General features: G+C 42.2%; 2 protein-coding genes across 3 annotated transcripts in view; both read left to right on the top strand.

Moving 5' to 3' along the window:
• myo1f (myosin IF) overlaps positions 1–17,524 on the top strand; it is a 20,644-nt gene extending 3,120 nt beyond the window's left edge. The window contains exons 2-28 of one of the 2 annotated variants that reach the window (XM_056414938.1): positions 48–176; positions 2,452–2,541; positions 3,261–3,355; positions 3,444–3,531; positions 4,128–4,217; positions 4,622–4,753; positions 4,874–5,008; positions 5,347–5,479; positions 6,188–6,384; positions 6,474–6,554; positions 7,015–7,101; positions 7,228–7,314; positions 7,815–7,982; positions 8,345–8,430; positions 8,740–8,821; positions 9,015–9,121; positions 9,413–9,511; positions 9,616–9,760; positions 10,008–10,122; positions 10,832–11,001; positions 11,837–11,949; positions 12,208–12,354; positions 12,997–13,145; positions 13,280–13,342; positions 14,539–14,746; positions 15,408–15,568; positions 15,911–17,524. In XM_056414938.1, coding sequence (XP_056270913.1) covers positions 48–176; positions 2,452–2,541; positions 3,261–3,355; positions 3,444–3,531; positions 4,128–4,217; positions 4,622–4,753; positions 4,874–5,008; positions 5,347–5,479; positions 6,188–6,384; positions 6,474–6,554; positions 7,015–7,101; positions 7,228–7,314; positions 7,815–7,982; positions 8,345–8,430; positions 8,740–8,821; positions 9,015–9,121; positions 9,413–9,511; positions 9,616–9,760; positions 10,008–10,122; positions 10,832–11,001; positions 11,837–11,949; positions 12,208–12,354; positions 12,997–13,145; positions 13,280–13,342; positions 14,539–14,746; positions 15,408–15,568; positions 15,911–15,987 — 3,234 coding nt within the window. In that variant the 3' untranslated portion in view covers positions 15,988–17,524. Of the gene's footprint in view, positions 1–47; positions 177–2,451; positions 2,542–3,260; positions 3,356–3,443; positions 3,532–4,127; positions 4,218–4,621; positions 4,754–4,873; positions 5,009–5,346; positions 5,480–6,187; positions 6,385–6,473; positions 6,555–7,014; positions 7,102–7,227; positions 7,315–7,814; positions 7,983–8,344; positions 8,431–8,739; positions 8,822–9,014; positions 9,122–9,412; positions 9,512–9,615; positions 9,761–10,007; positions 10,123–10,831; positions 11,002–11,803; positions 11,950–12,207; positions 12,355–12,996; positions 13,146–13,279; positions 13,343–14,538; positions 14,747–15,407; positions 15,569–15,910 lie in introns of both variants that reach the window. The other variant, XM_056414937.1, reaches the window with a different exon arrangement.
• A 121-nt stretch (positions 17,525–17,645) lies between these two features.
• The window catches only part of acer1 (alkaline ceramidase 1), an 8,724-nt gene continuing 6,369 nt past the window's right edge, over positions 17,646–20,000 (top strand). Inside the window, exons 1-3 of the mRNA XM_056414947.1 lie at positions 17,646–18,263; positions 19,090–19,202; positions 19,679–19,793. Coding sequence (XP_056270922.1) covers positions 18,257–18,263; positions 19,090–19,202; positions 19,679–19,793 — 235 coding nt within the window. The 5' untranslated portion in view covers positions 17,646–18,256. The remainder of the gene's footprint in view (positions 18,264–19,089; positions 19,203–19,678; positions 19,794–20,000) is intronic.

Below are 20,000 nucleotides of genomic sequence, written 5' to 3'. Positions count from 1 at the left end.
CATTCTATTAATTCTCTCTCTCTCTCTCTCTCTCTTCTGCGCCTCAGGCGAAGTACCACTGGCAGAGTCAGAACGTGAAGCAGAGCGGTGTGGACGACATGGTGCTGCTGTCCAAGATCACCGAGGACGCCATCGTGGACAACCTGAAGAAGAGATACATGGACGACTTCATATTTGTATCTACCACAAGCTGAATTTAAATGTTTCATTTAGTTATCTTTCTTTTTTTATTTCTGGACGGTCTTAAAATTAAGTGGTAGTCACAAATATACGAAATTTAGCCATTTAGCTGCTGGGACATGAGCTAGATTAACTACAAGGGCAACCAATTGGCACCATGTTTGTAATAATAGTAATAATAGTGTTTGTGGGACATGAGGTTTAGGATGATGAGTCAGGAATGTGACTCAGATCTCGACCTCATGCCTCAACTTAAAGGCACTGGAACAAAAAGAAATGAAAGAGAATTCCTGAGCCATTTACATTCATGTCAAAGTCCTAAAACATCTGATCTGCAGGTGAACGACAGCAATACATTCAAACAACCTTCCAAACAAGGGCAGGAACACGATGAAGGCCCTCTTCCTCTTCTGCATTCGCTGTATGACTCAACCGCTCACTTCCGTCTTCTCAGGCTGAAGAACATCTCAACCCGAATTAGAGTCAGGAAACAAAGTTCACATCACAAGATGATGGCACCTCAAATAAACCTGCAGTGCTGCCCCACGTCATGATGTCATGCTCAGAAAGAGTTTCGGTGGATCATCAATCATTAACTCCTCGTTAGTCATTTTCTGGATGAATAAAAGCAACTTTAGAGTTGTTGTAAATACGTCACGGTGGACTCGTGGTCTGAGTATTTCCCCCTCCACATAAGTAGTTTGTGATTCTTCAGCCAGACCAACGGACATCGTCCAGATGCCGATGTCTCGTCTCGATGTCTTCTCTCAACTTCGTGATGGATTAGTGAAGACATTTGGTTCCACATTCAAAGTTCATAGAGGCTGTTTTATCAAGCGCCACCACGAGGTGGACGTTCAGGGTTTTGAGTGAAGATCTTGGTCCGCACATTCATGTCCCCACCGGGTGAATAGTCATCATGTTGGTGATCCTTTGACTCTTAATCTTGTGCTTTCATTCGATCAAAATGACTTATTAATTATGGGAAAGTACCTGCAAAGGTCATATGATATTCCCATCAAATTCAGCTACACTTCATGCTAATTAGCACATTTTTGCTAACGTGAGTTAAAGATGTACGGACAAAACAGCAAAAAGGATTCAAAATCTCTAAATTAATGTTAAGCATTCACCTTGTGTTTATTTAAATGTGTTTTTATTTTATTTTTTAAAGAAAATTGGCATAGGCTTGATCATCATAATCATAATTTGTTCTTTTTATGAGACAAAAGAAAGTTCTCCCAGACCTCACCTGACTGTTAACAGTCTGTACGCGTGTCCGTATGCAAGGTTGAGGAGAAAGACATTAAAGCAACACTATGTAACTTTTGTACCTTAAAATAACAGCTTGAAAAAAATTGTGCCGCTACAATGACTTTTAATATGGCGATGTGCGGCTCCGCCATCGGGGGTCTGTGGGGAAATAACTCCGCTATGTAGGGTTCTGGAGCCGCCCGCTCCGGGGCGGATGGACTAAGACCTGCTTTCTGGCAGTGATTACGCAATGTCATAAAGTGCCACTCCACGCTCGCAGCTCCAGTATAAGGGAAGCTTTTTTATGTAGCTTTTTGGTGTTGTCAACAATATTGTATTCGATCACACGTACTCCACATTTGCAGTCCCCCAAAACAAAAGTAAATGACTGCACGCGCACCCCCCAAAAGAAAAGCCGGCAAACAGCTGACCGACCAGGCGGAAACGTGGCGCTCCTTCACCCTGGTCCGGTCGGTGCTGACCCAGTTCAGTGTTCCTGCGCAGTCTTCTATTCGTGATCCCGCCCGTTGGTATGAATCCAAAAGAGAAACAGTCGCCGGGTTGCTGCCGTTCTGAGTCCGCCGCCTGTCAGCGCGCTCCAAACAAAAAAACCCTCTCGTCACCTCCCCCTCGTCACCTTTTATAACCCGTGACACGTACAAATAATAATAATAATAATATTATAATACAGGACAACACATGATCCCAACTCAATACAAGTGTATGCGAGGCTGCATCTATCGTCACTGGGTATTTACGACACTGAAGTAAACGTTAAATACCTAAAAACCTGAAGGGGGCGCTAAAAGGGAAAAACTACATAGTGGGGCTTTAATAAATCAATTTAATGATAAAAAGTGTTTTAATTGAATTTGTTGCGTCTATAAATCTTTGTATTTTTTTATTTTTTATGTACTTATTTGTCCAAAGAAACAAGATACGTGTTGTTTTAGAAGTTGTGTGTTGCCGTGATTCAAGGAGCTCGTTTGTCCCAGTGTTCCTGAACGTTCCCCTCAGACTTACATCGGTTCCGTGTTGATATCGGTCAACCCGTTCAAACAGATGCCGTACTTCACCGACCGGGAGATCGACCTGTACCAAGGAGCCGTGAGTACACCGTCTCGCGGTGATGTCGGGGTTCACCTTGTTGTTGTTGTTATTGTTGTTTACTCCATTTGCTGTGTGTGTGTTGAAGTTGTGAGCCTCTGTGTTGCATGTCTTAATACTTGACGATGTCGAAGAGGATAATCACTATTCTCACTTAATTGTTCTTCCACCCTTTGAAAGACGTAAATATTGTACAAACATTGTAAATGTAATCTTATGTTTTTACGTTTATTTTATGACATCTGGGAATGAAAAATAACCTCTTGATAGAATAAATAATAGAATAAATACAATTCAGTTTCTGAGCTTAGACTTCTATATGCTATTGAATATGTATTGGATAACAATTTAAAGGATTTTTTGAAGGGCTGCTAATTCTTAATTTTTAAAAAAATCATTTATTTGTTTTTTTTCTGAAGAACGAGACAAAACATTTCAAATGACAGAAAAATAAATGAATAGAAAAAGAATAATACAAATCAAATAAATACAAATAAAGAAAAGACAGACATAAGTAGAAAATATAATAAGAAAACTTATGAATGGATGCTAATTTTAAATATATTTTAGAGAATTCTCACGTACCCCCTGAAGTGCCTTCAACTATACACAAAAAAACTCTGTCACATTTAAAGAAATGTTTTTATTCATGTGCTCTGTCCCGTATCAAATAAAAGACAGTCAAAAAAAATGTTAATCTTCCTTTTGTCTTTGTTTAGGCCCAATACGAGAATCCCCCCCACATCTACGCCCTGTCGGACACCATGTACAGGAACATGATGATCGACGCGGAGAACCAGTGCGTCATCATCAGGTGAGCAGCCTCGTTGCTCACCGGTTCTGTGGACTCTGTTCGTGTCAGAGTAGTTAGAGTAACGTTTCGGGTCTTTTCGTGGTCGCAGCGGCGAGAGCGGCGCCGGGAAGACGGTGGCGGCCAAATACATCATGGGTTACGTCTCCAAGGTATCCGGAGGAGGATCCAAGGTTCAGGTGCGAGGTTCTCAAAGTCAAAGTCATCCGTATTGTCACAAACGTAGAGGAGATCTGAAAGTACGTTTCTCTCTTGTCCATTGGAGTAGTAATGATAATAGTAATAAAGTAATAAAGTGAAAAAAACTGCTAACAACAACAACGAAGAACATTTAACGATATAAAAAAGAGTCAGACATCCGAGTCTAAAAGAGACGAGTGAGAGTCCTCAGCCTTGTTTCTGTGGTGTACCCTTGATATTAATAAATACACACAGAACCATGAAGGTGCTATAAGGAACTGAATATGGTTCTCCAGAGTGATGCCATAGAAGAACCATTTCTGGTTCCACAAAGAACCTTTCAAACCAGGGTTCCTTAAAGAACCATGTACTTAAAGTGTTCTCCAAAGAACCTGTAAAGGTGTCTAAAGAACCTTTAAAAAAGTGTTTTTAAGGCACCGTTTCCAAAATGGTTCTCCAGTACGTGATGTTCTTCGTATAACCACAACGCCTTTTAAAGAACCATTTAAGAACCTTTATGTTCAGTGTGTTGGAGAAGCATTGCTCTGAGCGTCCGGTGCTCTTCAGGTGTGTAACTCTGTCTCGTGTGCAACAGCACGTCAAGGACATCATCCTGCAGTCCAACCCTCTGCTGGAAGCCTTCGGCAACGCCAAGACCGTCCGCAACAACAACTCCAGTCGCTTTGTGAGTAACATGGTCCACACCTGATCAAGATACCAACGACTCAACTCTGATTACTTGTAAATTAAACTAATACAGTTTATGTTAACCTCATATATTATCGATCTGAAGACGACACGTTGAGTGATTTCAAAGTATCCGGAGACATAAGGGTTTATAAAAAGGCAATGTAGAGATGTAGTTATGAGTCTGTGATGATGGTGTTTCCTCACGTCGTCTCCTCAGTGAGGTCATGAGGCCTCAAGGTCACACTGACACACCACATCTGCTGTCTCTGGTGAACGTTGAGTGGTCTTAAAGCCATATTAATACTCATGTATTCATTGTTTAATAAGGCTTCAGCATGAGGGGAGACTCCTCTGCCGACCGTACAGCCTGTGTGACCTGTGGTGTTTTACATCCTCCAGGGGAAATACTTTGAGATTCAGTTCAGCAGAGGAGGAGAACCGGACGGCGGGAAAATCTCAAACTTCCTCCTGGAGAAGACGAGGGTGGTGAGCCAGAACGAGAACGAGAGGAACTTCCACATTTACTATCAGGTCAGAGGCCGGAGAGAGAGAGAGAGAGAAGTCACTCCATGTTGATGTAATGGAACTATTCATATCGTCGGTGCCTTTGGGGATTGGTGTTGACCGTCTATCTGCACCGCTGTCTTCCAGATGATAGAGGGCGCCAACGAGCAGCAGAAGGAGGGCCTGGGTATCATGACCCCGGACTACTACTGCTACCTCAACCAGTCTGGGACCTACAAGGTGGACGGGACCAACGACAGCAACGACTTCAGAGAGACGATGGTACATGTGCATGCTACTGGAGCCCTCTGGGGGGCGCTAGATATCGTCTGGGCCTTTTCCAACCTCTGCTTCTTTCAGATACATTCAATTCTTCAAGTGAAACAATCTGAATGACCTGTAGATGTGATGCCGGCTGCAGCTCAGGGCTGCACAGTATACAGGGCTATTGACCCATGACCCCGAGATCGACCTCAGCCGTTAGGATGTGTGCTTGTATTGGAGTTTCTGCTCCACACACAGCAGTTTGGGATTCATTGAAACAGTGCCAATCCAACAGAGGATCATGTTTTATAAAAACTTTGAAGAATGTCCCCTGAATGCCGTCTCGGTCCCTCCAGGAAGCCATGCAGGTGATCGGGATCCCAGCAGACGTCCAGGCTCAGGTCCTGCAGATCGTGGCCGGCATCCTCCACCTGGGAAACATCAGCTTCATCGAGGCCGGCAACTACGGGCAGGTGGAGAGCACCGACTGTGAGTGACACACACACACACACACACATGGATTCACTCATCCATGCAGGTGCACAAATATTCCCACCTGACGTCCTCACAAAGCCCCGCTCCCTCCATAGGGATGTGAGTAAATGAGACAAAGGACTCCCGTGGCGGACGTGGCTGATAATTGATATTCTGCACCACCTCATTTGTTGTTGGGTGGAGGATTCCCTAAACACAGGAGATAATTAATATTCTAGACCACAGGTGTCAAACACAAGGCCCCACATTATTGTATGTGGCCCCCTGACGGCTTGAAAGACACGCGATCACCTTTTCTTAAAGAAATGTAAGAAAGATATCCTGTGCTTTAATTCTAAAGGTTTCAAATTGAATGGATTTATGTTATAATATAAGAGGAATGGTCTTATGTACGATATTTCTACACTCAAATAAACAATAATCCAATGCAAAGAGTTATTTGACAATGTGATTGAGTAGTTTATAGGTTTATATGTTTCTGGTACACTGGCCCTTTAAGAGGCGGCCATGATGCTTATGTGGCCCATGGTGAACATGAGTTTGACCCCCCGGTTCTAGATGATTCTCTCTAGGAGTGTACAATCTAAGCTCCTGCAGACTGTGTTCAGATACATCCTCCGGGCCGTGTGTGACGCTCAAATGAATCGTAGTTATTTGGTAATATACTTTGCGTCTCGTATATTTGCGTTTTCTTTCCTCCAGTGCTCGCCTTCCCCGCCTACCTGCTGGGCATCGATCCCGGCCGCCTGCAGGACAAGCTGACCGGCCGGAAGATGGAGTCAAAGTGGGCGGGGAAGAACGAGTCCATCAACGTGACCCTGAACCAGGAGCAGGCCACCTACACCAGAGACGCCCTGGCCAAGGCCCTCTACGCCAGAGTCTTCAACCACCTGGTGGAGGTAGGCAGCCTTCTCCCTCGGGAGGAGAGCAGAGCGTCCTCCTCCCACGAGATCGATTGGTCATGTCTGTTCCCTCATGTCTCCTCCAGGCCATCAATAAAGCCATCCAGAAACCGCACGAAGAGTTCAGTATCGGAGTCCTCGACATTTACGGCTTTGAGATCTTCCAGGTGAGTCTGCTGATAACTTCCATGATATTTACAGTCTGGATGAGGAAATTACAGATGTTAGTTTTACAGATGCACAGAGAACCATGAAGGTACCATCTGGGACCAGAACATGGTTCTTCAGAGTGATGCCACAGGAGAACCATTTCTAACCTTTTCTTTCAAGAGTTCTTCAAATAACCTATAAGGTGTCTCAAAGAACCTTCAAAGAATGGTTCTTTAAGGCACCATTTCTGGTTCCTCAAAGAACCTTTCAAACCAGGGTTCTTGAAAGAACCATTTCCATAAAGAGTGATTCAAAGAACCTATAAAGGAGTCTCAAATAAAGAATGGTTCTTCAGTAGGCGATGGTTCTACCTTCCTAGAACCACAAAGCCTTTTAAAGAACCCTTTAAGAACCTTCATTGTTCTGTGTGGTGCAGCTCAGTTTGTTTTTTTGTGCTGACGATGTGATTTTTTTCAGAAAAATGGCTTCGAGCAGTTCTGCATCAACTTCGTCAACGAGAAGCTGCAACAGATCTTCATTGAGCTGACGCTGAAGGCCGAGCAGGTGAGTCTTTGTTGTTGGTTTCCTCGACGCTGAGCTGCTAGACGGAGAGGCGGGACTTCCTGATTCACGCTGAGTATCTTTGGGAATATTTGAAAATGTCTTTTCTTCCCGCGTGCTTCTCTTCAGGAGGAGTACGTCCAGGAGGGCATCAAGTGGACTCCCATCGACTACTTCAACAACAAGATCGTGTGCGACCTCATTGAAAATAAACTGGTAATCTCTTCACTGCATCGCCCTCAAAGAGAGATTAACTAACAAATAAAAAAAGATATGAATTAATTAATTAATTAATAAAAAAGTAAAAAATATATAAAAATAAAAATAATACAATAAAAAAAGTAATAATTAAAAATGAAAACAATTAATAAAAAAATGTAAACAGTAAAACAAAAACACATTAAACACAGGCTACAGGATCAATTTAAAGTAGATCAAAAAAAGGAAGCAAGTGTGCTTTTCCATTTTATTTTTGTGAAACATCGACAATTGAAGTGTTTTTTTCTGACTTTAATGGTTTTCTCTGTATGTTGAATAAAACATTGTGAGTATGTTCTTGCTGTATTATCATCTCAACACCAAATAATGACTCTCTATCCTATATGTTTTAACCAGTTGAAACTCATTGAGATTATAAATCTCTTTTTTCAGGTCAAATCAGTTTCAAGTGGTGATTGTTTATCGTAGAATAATTCCTCCTCCATCCTCCGCTGCAGAACCCTCCCGGCATCATGAGCGTGCTGGACGACGTGTGCGCCACCATGCACGCCAAAGGAGAAGGTGCCGACGGCACTCTGCTGCAGAAGCTGCAGGCCGCGGTGGGAACGCACGAGCACTTCAACAGCTGGAACTCCGGCTTCGTCATCCATCACTACGCCGGCAAGGTGGGAACACGAGAAATAGATGTCACACTGACTTTGCAGCAGCAGAAATATATAATATAAAGAAATTATTTATTTTATTTATTTACTGTGATTGTTTTACATTTTTGTAATTATTTTAACATTTCAAAACATTTTAATTTGTGTAATTTTTTAATTTTTTAAAATCTTTATTTATTTACTATCATTTTAATAATTTCAATAATTTTGTTAACGTTTTAAATATTGTAATATTGTAATTTTTTTTGATTTTTAACGTTTGTAATTTTTTGTGATTTTTAAAAATTTAATTTAATTCATTTAATTTAATTAATTCTCCTACTAATCAATAACGTGTTCCGGCATATGTAATAATGTCGTCTCAGGTGTCGTACAATATCGCCGGCTTCTGTGAGCGGAACCGGGACGTGCTGTTCCCCGACCTCATAGAGCTCATGCAGAGCAGCGAACAGTAAGCCTCAGAAACTCAGAAACTTGTTTCTTGTTGCAGTCAACGTGTTTTAAGTCCCCGTCGGCTTTGATAACCAAGGTGAACGTGTTGCTCGTCTTTATGGACCCAACAGAACGTCTCCAGCCGTATTGCTGCACCACACACACACGTCAGCTTGTTTGGATTTTAGACACATTACAGGACGATGTGAACGCCGAGGAGTCACAACGACGAGAAACTTTAGTTTTCTGTCATCTGGGCTCTGAGGCCCAGCAGGGGGTCGCTTGTCTCTCATGTTTAATAAAGATCTTTTGGAATTTGTCTCAACAGTAACTTCATCTGTGGCTTGTTCCCCGAAAACCTGAACACAGATAAGAAAAGCCGTCCGACCACCGCCAGCTCCAAGATCAAGGTGAGCCTTCAAAGGGATGTTAACCGTGACCTTGAGGGAGTGACCTCACACTGACCTTAACGACCTTTAGGTTGTGATATCACTCTGACCTTAACAACCTTTAGGTTGTGACCTCACATTGACCGTAACAACCTCAGGCCGTGACCTTAAGGACCTTCAGGCCGTGACCTCCTGCCTCTGTGTGCTCCTCCAGAGTCAAGCCAACGACCTTGTGAAGACGCTGATGAAATGCACTCCGCACTACATCCGCTGCATCAAACCCAACGAGACCAAGAGGCCCAAAGACTGGGAGGAGAGCAGGTCAGCATCTTCTTCTTCTTCTTCTCCCCTCTTCTTCTATTTTAAATTTTTAAAATATTTGTTAAATATTTTACATTATTTTATCTTTTATTCACGGCGGCATTTTCATCTGGCTATTAAAATATAATATATATTATTAAATATTAAAATAGACCAAGTCTATTTATATTGTATATTTGTATTTATTATTATATATTTATATATACTATTATATATATATTATAATAATAAATAAAAATAGATTTTTTAATATATATATATATATATATATATTTGACCATCTGTTTTCAGAGGGAGGCATCAGGTGGAATATCTCGGACTGCGGGAGAACATCCGCGTGAGAAGAGCTGGCTTCGCGTACCGCAGAGTCTTCACTAAGTTTCTGAAGAGGTGAGTTATTTCTGTTATTATTGTTATTGTTGATATTATTGTTATTGTTGTTATTTTAGGAGCATCTTTGTCTCGGGTTGGAAACGGACTCTCGTTGTGTCCAGGTACGCGATCCTGACGGCGGAGACGTGGCCGTGTTGGGGGGGTCCGGAGCAGCAGGGGGTCCTCCACCTCCTCCGCTCCGTCAACATGGACAACGACCAGTACCAGATGGGGCACACCAAGGTCTTCGTCAAGAACCCTGAATCGGTAACAAAGTTATTATGGACTTCAGTCGGAGCTGTCTGGGTTCTATTGATCAGTGGTGGGCTGTCATTAACTCAACTGATTTACATCTACTTATTATGTACTAGTGCTGGACTGTCATCAAATACATTTACTTTACATTTAAATGAAAGATGATGATAATAAAGTCCTTCCTCCTTCCTCCTTCCTCCCTCCTCCTTCCTCCTTCCTTCTTCCTCCTTCCTCCTTCCTCCTTCCCGATGCTCCGCAGCTTTTCCTGCTGGAGGAAATGAGGGAGAGGAAGTTTGACTCGTTCGCCCGGATCATTCAGAAATCCTGGAGAAGATACATCGCCAGAAAGAAGTATGAGCAGATGAGAGAGGAGGGTGAGTCTCAGGCTTCAACCTCCAGGTGCACCACAGGTAACGACATAATCCACGGGCACTAGGACCTTGGGAGGCTTTCTCACTCTGCCAAGTCACATCTCTCAACAAAGACAGCCTGAGGTTAGCTCAAAGTAAATGATGCACAGAGTGAACCTGCAAGTCCAGGTAGTTACAGAATGTGACAATATATACTGTATATCATTTTATATAATATATCGGTAGTTATTTACGATTGTTACCCCATAACATTCAGCTGTGCTTGAGGCAAATAAACGGAAACTTATAAACTGTGTCCAGTGAACGAGTGAATTAGAAATACAAGAAATAACTATTGACATCTCTCCATTCTTTATATATATACAGGTATATATATATATATATATATATATATATATATATAATGTTCTCTCTTGAATGGTATATTTGACACTGAACTAGTTCATCTTTTTCACAGTGATAAAATCCAAATGAGCATAACATTTTACTATGACCCTGAATTCAAAATCTAACCATGGATATCTGGGGCCCCCCCAAAAGAACATAGCCAACCCTGGCGCTCCCCTTGGGGCTTAGCCCCCACCCCCTTTGGGGCTTGGCCCCCCGGTCTGTGAGTCCTACAGACGCCCCTGCTGGGTGAGTCTCAGACTGAATGGCCGACGCTCTTCAAAGTGTTGGTGCTGCGATGGTTTGAATGTTTTTTCCGTCACAGCCTCCGACATCCTGCACGACTCCAAGGAGCGCAGGAGGAACAGCATCAACAGGAACTTCGTGGGCGACTACCTGGGCCTGGAGCAGCGGCCCGAGCTCCGGCAGTTCCTCTCCAAGAGGGAACGCGTCGACTTCGCCGATTCCGTCAACAAGTTCGATCGCAGGTTCAAGGTGAAGCTTAAGCTTCGGTTTAAGTTTTTTATTGTAAAAATGTGACCCACGAGAAAATGACTGAAAGCCTTTAAAACTAGACGATAAGAGAGAAAATGATGAACATGATGAATTTATAAAATATATTGCATGTTAATATAATTATTTAACAATTTATAATGTAGTTCAAATTAGCTTCACCTGGACAATAGTAGAAAGTTATTTAAACATTACCAATAACGATCTCTTGATAAGCTTTTGTGTTATTGCAAATTTTACTTAAGGGGTTATAATATATATTTTTAAAACAATTATTGTACTTAAAATTTATTTATTTATTTTATTTATTTAATTATATTTTAAATTCACAGTTGCATTTCCATCTGGCTATTAATATATATATATATTGTATTGTATATTATTAAATATTCAAAAATATAAAAAATATATTTATAATGTATATTTTTATATATTGTTATATGTAGATTATATAAATATATTTTTTTCCACATGCTGATACAACAAACAAAATAAATGTTGTAATTAACCTTTTGAAATAAAATAATAAGCTTTTGTATTATTGCAATTTTTACTTAAAGGGGCTATACTCGATTTTTATATATTTTTTTATAATTGTACATAAAGTTACAGTTTAAAGCACTTTTAAATGACGTGCCGATACATTTTTCTTTTTTTAACAACAAACAAATAAACATCGTAAATAACCTTCAGCTGATCTACTCTGACTGAAAGCCTTTAAAACTGTTATTTGTGAGACTTCTCCAAAGTTCTTACTTTTCAGGGTTTTTTAAAATCCTCACAGTCCATCAAGAGAGACCTGATCCTTACCCCCAAGGGCATCTATCTGATTGGTCGAGAGAAGGTGAAGAAAGGACCCGAGAAAGGACAGATAAAGGAAGTGCTGAAGAGGAAACTGGAGTTTGAAGGCATCACCGGCGTCTCTCTCAGGTGGGTCAACCACTGTGTCCGGCCTCAGGACCTCTTAACGAGCTTCCTCTCCTCAGCACCTCCTAACGAGCTTCCTCTCCTCAGGACCTCTTAACGAGCTTCCTCTCCTCAGCACCTCCTAACGAGCTTCCTCTCCTCAGGACCTCTTAACGAGCTTCCTCTCCTCAGCACCTCCTAACGAGCTTCCTCTCCTCAGCACTTCCTAACGAGCTTCCTCTCCTCCGGAGCTCTTACTGGTCTCTTTTTGCTTCCCTCCAGCACGAGACAGGACGACTTCTTCATCCTCCACGAGTCCCAGTACGACAGCCTGCTGGAGTCCAACTTCAAGACCGAGTTCCTCAGTCTGCTGTTGAAGCGCCACGAGGACGTGACCAAGAGGAAACTGACCATCTCCTTCACCGACAGGTAACGGGGAACCGGCGGGTAACGGGGAACCGACGGATAACGGGGAACCGACGGGTAACGGGGAACCTACGGGTAAAAGGGAACCTTCAGGTAACGGTGAACCGACCGGTAACGGTGAACCAACGGGTAAAAGGGAACCAACGGGTAACGGGTAACCGACGGGTAACGGGGAACCGATGGATAACGGGGAACCGACGGGTAACGGGGAACCTATGGGTAAAAGGAAACCTACAGGTAACGGTGAACCGACCGGTAACGGTGAACCGATGGATAACGGGGAACCGATGGATAACGGGGAACCGACGGGTAACGGGGAACCTATGGGTAACGGTGAACCGATGGATAACGGGGAACCGATGGATAACGGGGAACCGACGGGTAACGGGGAACCTATGGGTAAAAGGAAACCTACAGGTAACGGTGAACCGACCGGTAACGGTGAACCAACGGGTAAAAGGGAACCAACGGGTAACGGGTAACGGGGAACCGACGGATAACGGGAAATCGACGGGGAACCCAAACCGGATATTTATCTCCGCCGCCGGTCCTGCATTGGCCTACAATCCGTTTAGCATACAAGCTAACGTGTATATCAGGTGTTCCACTCAAACAGGATTCACTGAACACGCCGTTGCCCCTCAGGTTGGAGTTCAGGGTGAAGAAGGAGGGCTGGGGCGGAGGCGGCTGCAGGGTGGTGGTCTTCCAGAGGGGCCAAGGGGACCTGGCCCAGCTCAAGCCTGGAGGGAAGACCCTCGCCATCACAGTGGGGGACGGTCTACCCAAGTCCTCCAGTGAGTTCAAATCATCACGAATTAATAAATAAGATCATTACATTAAAATTCTGACATGGAAAACTTTACAGACAAACGTTGAGTTTCTGGAATAAAAGATGAAAGTTGTTGATTTGAGTGTTAACGTTCCTCAGAGCCGAGCAGGAGGAGCGCGGCACAGCCTCAAGGCGGAGGAAGAAATAATGTGTCCAGCCGCGGTAAAGTCACAACTATCCCTTTATTTCATTGTTAAGTTTAACAACTATCCCTTTATTTCATTGTTAAGTTGAAGAACTATCACTTTATTTCATTGTTAAGTTGAAGAACAATCACTTTATTTCATTGTTAAGTTGAAGAACTATCACTTTATTTCATTGTTAAGTTCAACAACTATCACTTTATTTCATTGTTAAGTTTAACAACTATCCCTTTATTTCATTGTTAAGTTGAAGAACAATCACTTTATTTCATTGTTAAGTTGAAGAACTATTACTTTATTTCATTGTTAAGTTGAAGAACTATCACTTTATTTCATTGTTAAGTTGAAGAACAATCACTTTATTTCATTGTTAAGTTGAAGAACTATCACTTTATTTCATTGTTAAGTTCAACAACTATCACTTTATTTCATTGTTAAGTTTAACAACTATCACTTTATTTCATTGTTAAGTTGAAGAACAATCACTTTATTTCATTGTTAAGTTGAAGAACTATCACTTTATTTCATTGTTAAGTTGAAGAACTATCACTTTATTTCATTGTTAAGTTGAAGAACAATCACTTTATTTCATTGTTAAGTTGAAGAACTATCACTTTATTTCATTGTTAAGTTCAACAACTATCACTTTATTTCATTGTTAAGTTTAACAACTATCACTTTATTTCATTGTTAAGTTGAAGAACAATCACTTTATTTCATTGTTAAGTTGAAGAACTATCACTTTATTTCATTGTTAAGTTCAACAACTATCCCTTTATTTCATTGTTAAGTTGAAGAACTATCACTTTATTTCATTGTTAAGTTGAAGAACTATCCCTTTATTTCATTGTTAAGTTCAACAACTATCACTTTATTTCATTGTTAAGTTCAACAACTATCACTTTATTTCATTGTTAAGTTTAACAACTATCCCTTTATTTCATTGTTAAGTTCAACAACTATCCCTTTATTTCATTGTTAAGTTGAAGAACTATCACTTTATTTCATTGTTAAGTTGAAGAACTATCCCTTTATTTCATTGTTAAGTTGAACAACTATCCCTTTATTTCATTGTTAAATGAATACTCCCACAAGCAAACCGACGGCAGAATTTAACAAGTTTAAGATGATATTCATGTTTCTGTGATCTTCATGTTTCTGGGAGGTTGTTTTGGGTTTAATCTTTACTTTCATTACACTTGTCTGGCTCCATAGGGTGTCACAATGGAGCGGCCCACGTCTCCAGAGCGCTCCCCAACCAGCCATCAAACGTCACGCATTCCTCGCCGCACAAACACGGGCGGCCTCCCAGCACGGCGCCGCCCAAACTGGGCTCCCAGAGGACCCCCAGAGTCCAGGACCACCAACAAGCCCACCAGGGGAACATGGACTTCCTCAATGTGCCGGACCAGGGCATGTCCGGGTAAGGAGAGAGAATATGAGCTATGGAAAGGGGGGATGGAACTCCTGTGAGATATGGAAGGGGGGATGGAACCCCCGTAAGATATGTAAACCCAATGAGATATGGAAAGGGGGATGGAACCCCCTTGAGATATGGAAAAGGAGGATCAGTGCTCGTGTGGGAGGAACTGATGAGTCACATGACTCTTGATTTGTCCGCTCAGGGTGAGGCTCGACTTGCTGAGAACCAGAGAACGAGTTTCATTGTGAGAGAAAGAAACCTGAAGTTTGTGCCTCTAACTAAGTGGTTTGTTTAGTGTTAATAAGTACAAGGCAACCGAGAGCAACTCCCTTAAATATGGGGGATAATCTACAGACTCTCCTGGAGGGCATTCGTGGTATTGTACTTGTTTGTTGTGTAAAGAATTTTTTAAAAGAGAGCTCGGGGAGGTTCTGTTTAATTACAGTTCACAACTGACAAAGATGTCTGTTGTCCTGGTCTCCCTCAGGTGTGTCAGCCATACATCATTACACCTGTCAGTTGCACCTGTGCCCCACAAATACACTGATACACACTAATACACACTGCATTTAACATTTTTAAAACGTTCTCTGTGGTTTGACTGAACGAACCTCTACGAGTCCGTCTCTGAACTCTTTTATTGACCTCTCTTGTGTAACAGGAAGCAGAGGAAGAGGAGCATCAGCCAGCGACCTCCTCCGGCCCCCAAGCCTCGGCCTCAGCCTCAGGGCCCCCGCTGCCGGGCCCTGTACCAGTACGCCGGCCAGGACACGGACGAGATCAGCTTCGAGGTCAACGACGTGTTCGAGCTCCTCAACGACGGTGGGAACACGGATCAATATATAAACCCATCAGTGTAGCTCTAAATGTATCGATCGGGTTCACACAGAACCATAAGGGGGCATCTGGAACCGAATATGGTTCTTCAGAGGGATGCCATAGGAGAACCATTTCTGGTTCCACAGAGAACCTTTCAAACTAGGGTTCTTTAGAGAACCATTTCCTTAAAGAGTTCTTCAAAGAACCTATAAAGGTGTTTCAAACAACCTTAAAAAATGGTTCTTTAAGGCACCATTTCTGGTTCCATAAAACCTTTCAAAGGACCCTTTAAGAACCTTTACTGTTCTCTATGTTTTCGTGATATTTATCTCTACTTATCCTCAGATCCATCGGGCTGGTGGACCGGCAGGATTCAAGGAAAGGAAGGTCTCTTCCCCGGAAACTACGTGGAGAAGATCTGAGGAGGGTCTCGTGGTCTGTCGGTGAACTTTGAGTCCGTTGAGGGTTCTGTGTGTTGAGTGGCGGCGCCCACCGTGTGCTCAAGAAACGACCGGAAAATTCCTTGCGGTTCCTTGTGAGGTCTTCGACATAATGGGAAGTGTGTGAAGCTGAGACACGTGAGCATTGTTTGTAGAACAGACAACATCGTTGTTAAGAGCGGCTCGGGTTCCATCATTGGGTTCCATCGTTGGGTTCCATCGTCGGGTTTCATCGTTGGGTTTCATCGTTGGGTTCCATCGTTGGGTTCCATCGTTGGGTTTCATCGTTGGGTTCCATCGTTGGGTTCCATCGTTGGGTTCCATCGTTGGGTTTCATCGTTGGGTTCCATTGTTGGGTTCCATCGTTGGGTTTCATCGTTGGGTTCCATCGTTGGGTTCCATCGTTGGGTTCCATCGTTGGGTTTCATCGTTGGGTTCCATCGTTGGGTTTCATCATTGGGTTCCATCGTTGGGTTCCATCGTTGGGTTCCATCGTTGGGTTTCATCGTTGGGTTTCATCGTTGGGTTCCATCGTTGGGTTTCATCGTTGGGTTCCATCGTTGGGTTCCATCGTTGGGTTCCATCGTTGGGTTCCATCGTTGGGTTCCATCGTTGGGTTTCATCATTGGGTTCCATCGTTGGGTTCCATCGTTGGGTTCCATCGTTGGGTTCCATCGTTGGGTTTCATCGTTGGGTTCCATCGTTGGGTTTCATCGTTGGGTTCCATCGTTGGGTTTCATCATTGGGTTCCATCGTTGGGTTCCATCGTTGGGTTCCATCGTTGGGTTTCATCATTGGGTTCCATCATTGGGTTCCATCGTTGGGTTTCATCGTTGGGTTCCATCGTTGGGTTCCATCGTTGGGTTCCATCGTTGGGTTTTATCGTTGGGTTCCATCATTGGGTTTCATCGTTGGGTTCCATCATTGGGTTCCATCGTTGGGTTCCATCGTTGGGTTCCATCATTGGGTTCCATCGTTGTTCTGAGTGGGAGCAACAATATCCGTCTTTGAGATGTTATTGTCCCCAAAGAATGACTCAAAGTTAAAGTTACAGATTGCGTTTTGGTGTCTTCAGTGTTCATATTTTCCCAGAAGTTGTTCTCGAGGAGCGATGTCCACACTGTGATTAAGACAACAGAAAGAAATCAAGTAATTGACATTTTTTAATATATTGACTGTATAACGAACCTGCTCTAGACCAATCAAAGACATCGACAGAGACCTCACTTAAAAAGTCATGATTTTTATTACTGATATCATTATTGCTATTCCATCACCTCAGTCAAAGAAATATATTTTCATATTTTTACCTCAAGGACTTTTTGCACTGGATTTGTTGCTTTCATCAGTAAAATATAAAATATATCTACATTCATTAAAAAAATGTCACTCATTATTAATCTTATATTATTCTTTTAATTTTTTTTATGTGCGGTTGATTTTGTAAATCAATGTAATTCCCTCAGTCAATCAATATTTGTTTTTATATGAATAAATAAAAGGTATTTACAACTCTGAATATTCTCTTTTATTTTTTTCTTTTTTTAATAAAGAAACCTTATTTTTCAAAGGAAAATATATTATAAAATAAATAAACAGTTTAATTTATGCCAGTGTGAATACATATAATTATTCAAAAAGTGAAAACCAGTGAAATCAAAGCTATTATAAAACTCAGAACATGGTATTGCTACTTATAAAACATCCGAGTACATTTTCCAAAATGTTTAATAGTGTTAATATAATTTAATATCATACAAAACGTTCACCTTTCAAAATAAAAGCATGCACACACGCCAAACCGGCTCTTTCGCACGCTCGGGAGCGCTAATGCTTTTATTTTGAAATTTCCATCGCCTATGTTGTCCCGAGGCAGCCGCAGCAGGTGGACCGGCTGAACCTCTTTTCTAGAGAAGTCCTGAAGCCACCTGTGTTACCTGTTTCTAGAACCAGTCGGTTCCATGCCCTTCCTTATGTGTTTATTTATAGAAGAATGTTCTGATTCATTACATGTAGGCCATTTTAATTTTAATTAAAGTACTTTTTCCTCCAAGTGTCTCTATTCGAGTTTATTAGAGTAGAGTTTTTACCTTTTTAACATTTTTACATAAGAATGCCCCCCCCCCCCTGTTGGACTTGTTGGCCCGGAGATGTTCGTGTGTGACGTCACAGGCTCGCGCTACCGGCTCGACACCTGTCCCACCTCCTGCAGCGGAGCAGCAGTGTCGGACTGACGGCTGAGACGCGCAGCATGGGAGGTGAGACAACATCAGCTTCTGTATTAGACCATAAACTATCAAGGTTTTATCCCTCTTGTTACCTTTGGGGTCAATTTGACCCCATTCACTGTTTGACATCTCTAAAAAATTTATTTACATTATTGTTTTTTTGCTTCATATTTCATGACTTTTCCTAATTTATAGGGGACAACTGGGAAAACATAAAATTCACATGTTATGTTTTCAGTGTCCCGTACACAACGCATCGGTGTTCTTTGGGGTCAATTTGAACACAGGCTGCTTTTCACTGTGTAAAACATATAAGAAATATCAACTTTTTTATTTTTAAAGGGATATTTAGGTAGTCAACAAACAAACGTAAAGTACCTGACACTCAAACTTGGGAAACAATATTAATTCTAATCATTTTCTGGAGGTTTTAACTGCTGTGGTCAAAAAGGGTAAAAGATGTTATACATTTGAAGGCAACAGGAGGGTTAAGAATTAATTTGACTTTCATAAATCTTTTCTATCCTAAAACGGGTGTTTTAAAACTATGAAATCACACAACATTCCTGTTGGTGTTCCTGTAGTGACTGAGTGTAACTACTGGGATGAGTAGTGAGTGAAGTATGTCCTCGTGGCATAAATCAACAGAATAATCCTGTAATTATGTTTCTCCGATGTACTCACAAGCCCAATATTGAATCAGGTCACGTGACCTGTGTTCTCCTGTTTACTATCATTAACACATGTTAGTAATATGAATATATACACGGCTCTGCAAACTGATTTACACAAACCACCTAAACACACAAATCTATACAACTTTCTTACAACCCCCCCCCCCCCCTTTGACTGACAGGTTTCTTCTCCAGTGAAAAGATGGCAGGAGTTTTCTCCTACGAGAGTTCAGAGGTCGACTGGTGTGAAGAAAACTACCGACACTCTGAACACGTCGTGGAGTACTTCAACACGGTGAGAACCACGGACAAGGAAAGGTTCTGCAAGGGGCCTTTAAAGGGCGTTGTGGTTCACCTGGAGAACCATTCTTTCATTTGAGGCATCATTGCAGGTTCTTTGAAGAACTCTTTCAGGAAATGGTTCTTTAAAGAACCCTGGTTTGAAAGGTTCTTTGTGGAACCAGAAATGGTGCCTTAAAGAACCTTGTTTTGAAGGTTCTTTGAGACACCTTTATAGGTTCTTTGAAGAACTCTTTAAGGAAATGGTTCTGTAGATAACCCTATGGTTTGAAAGGTTCTTTGTGAAACCAGAAATGGTTCTTCTCTGGCATCACTCTGGAGAACCATGCTCGGTTCCAGATGGCCCCCTCATGGTTCTGTGTGATACTTTATCTCAGTAGCACAGTCCTATTTATCTTAACAGAATATGATAAGCTTTAGTCCCGCCCCCTTTTTAATAACTAAATGTCTAACATCTCTGGTCTCCTGCAGGTGAGCAGCTTCTTCTTCTTCATCATCTCTCCCGTCATGCTCTACCTGCTGCACCCGTACGCCAGAGAGAGGAACCTGGCCGTGCACCTGGTCTGGGTCCTCATGATGTTTGTGGGTCAGTCCCTCTCCCCCTCCCTCTCTCTCTCAGCCTCTCTCTCCCTCTCTCTCTCAGCCTCTCTCTCTCTCTCTCTCTCAGCCTCTCTCTCCCTCTCTCTCTCTCTCTCTCTCTCTCTCTCTCAGCCTCTCTCTCTCTCTCTCTCTCTCAGCCCCTCTCTCTCTCTCTCTCTCAGCCTCTCTCTCTCTCTCTCTCTCTCTCAGCCTC

This window comes from Pseudoliparis swirei, chromosome 5, assembly GCF_029220125.1.
Source record: "Pseudoliparis swirei isolate HS2019 ecotype Mariana Trench chromosome 5, NWPU_hadal_v1, whole genome shotgun sequence".
In the NCBI taxonomy this organism is placed as follows: Eukaryota; Metazoa; Chordata; class Actinopteri; order Perciformes; family Liparidae; genus Pseudoliparis; species Pseudoliparis swirei.
Note: the sequence above shows the minus strand (reverse complement) of the source record. Positions and strands in the feature narration are given on the sequence as shown.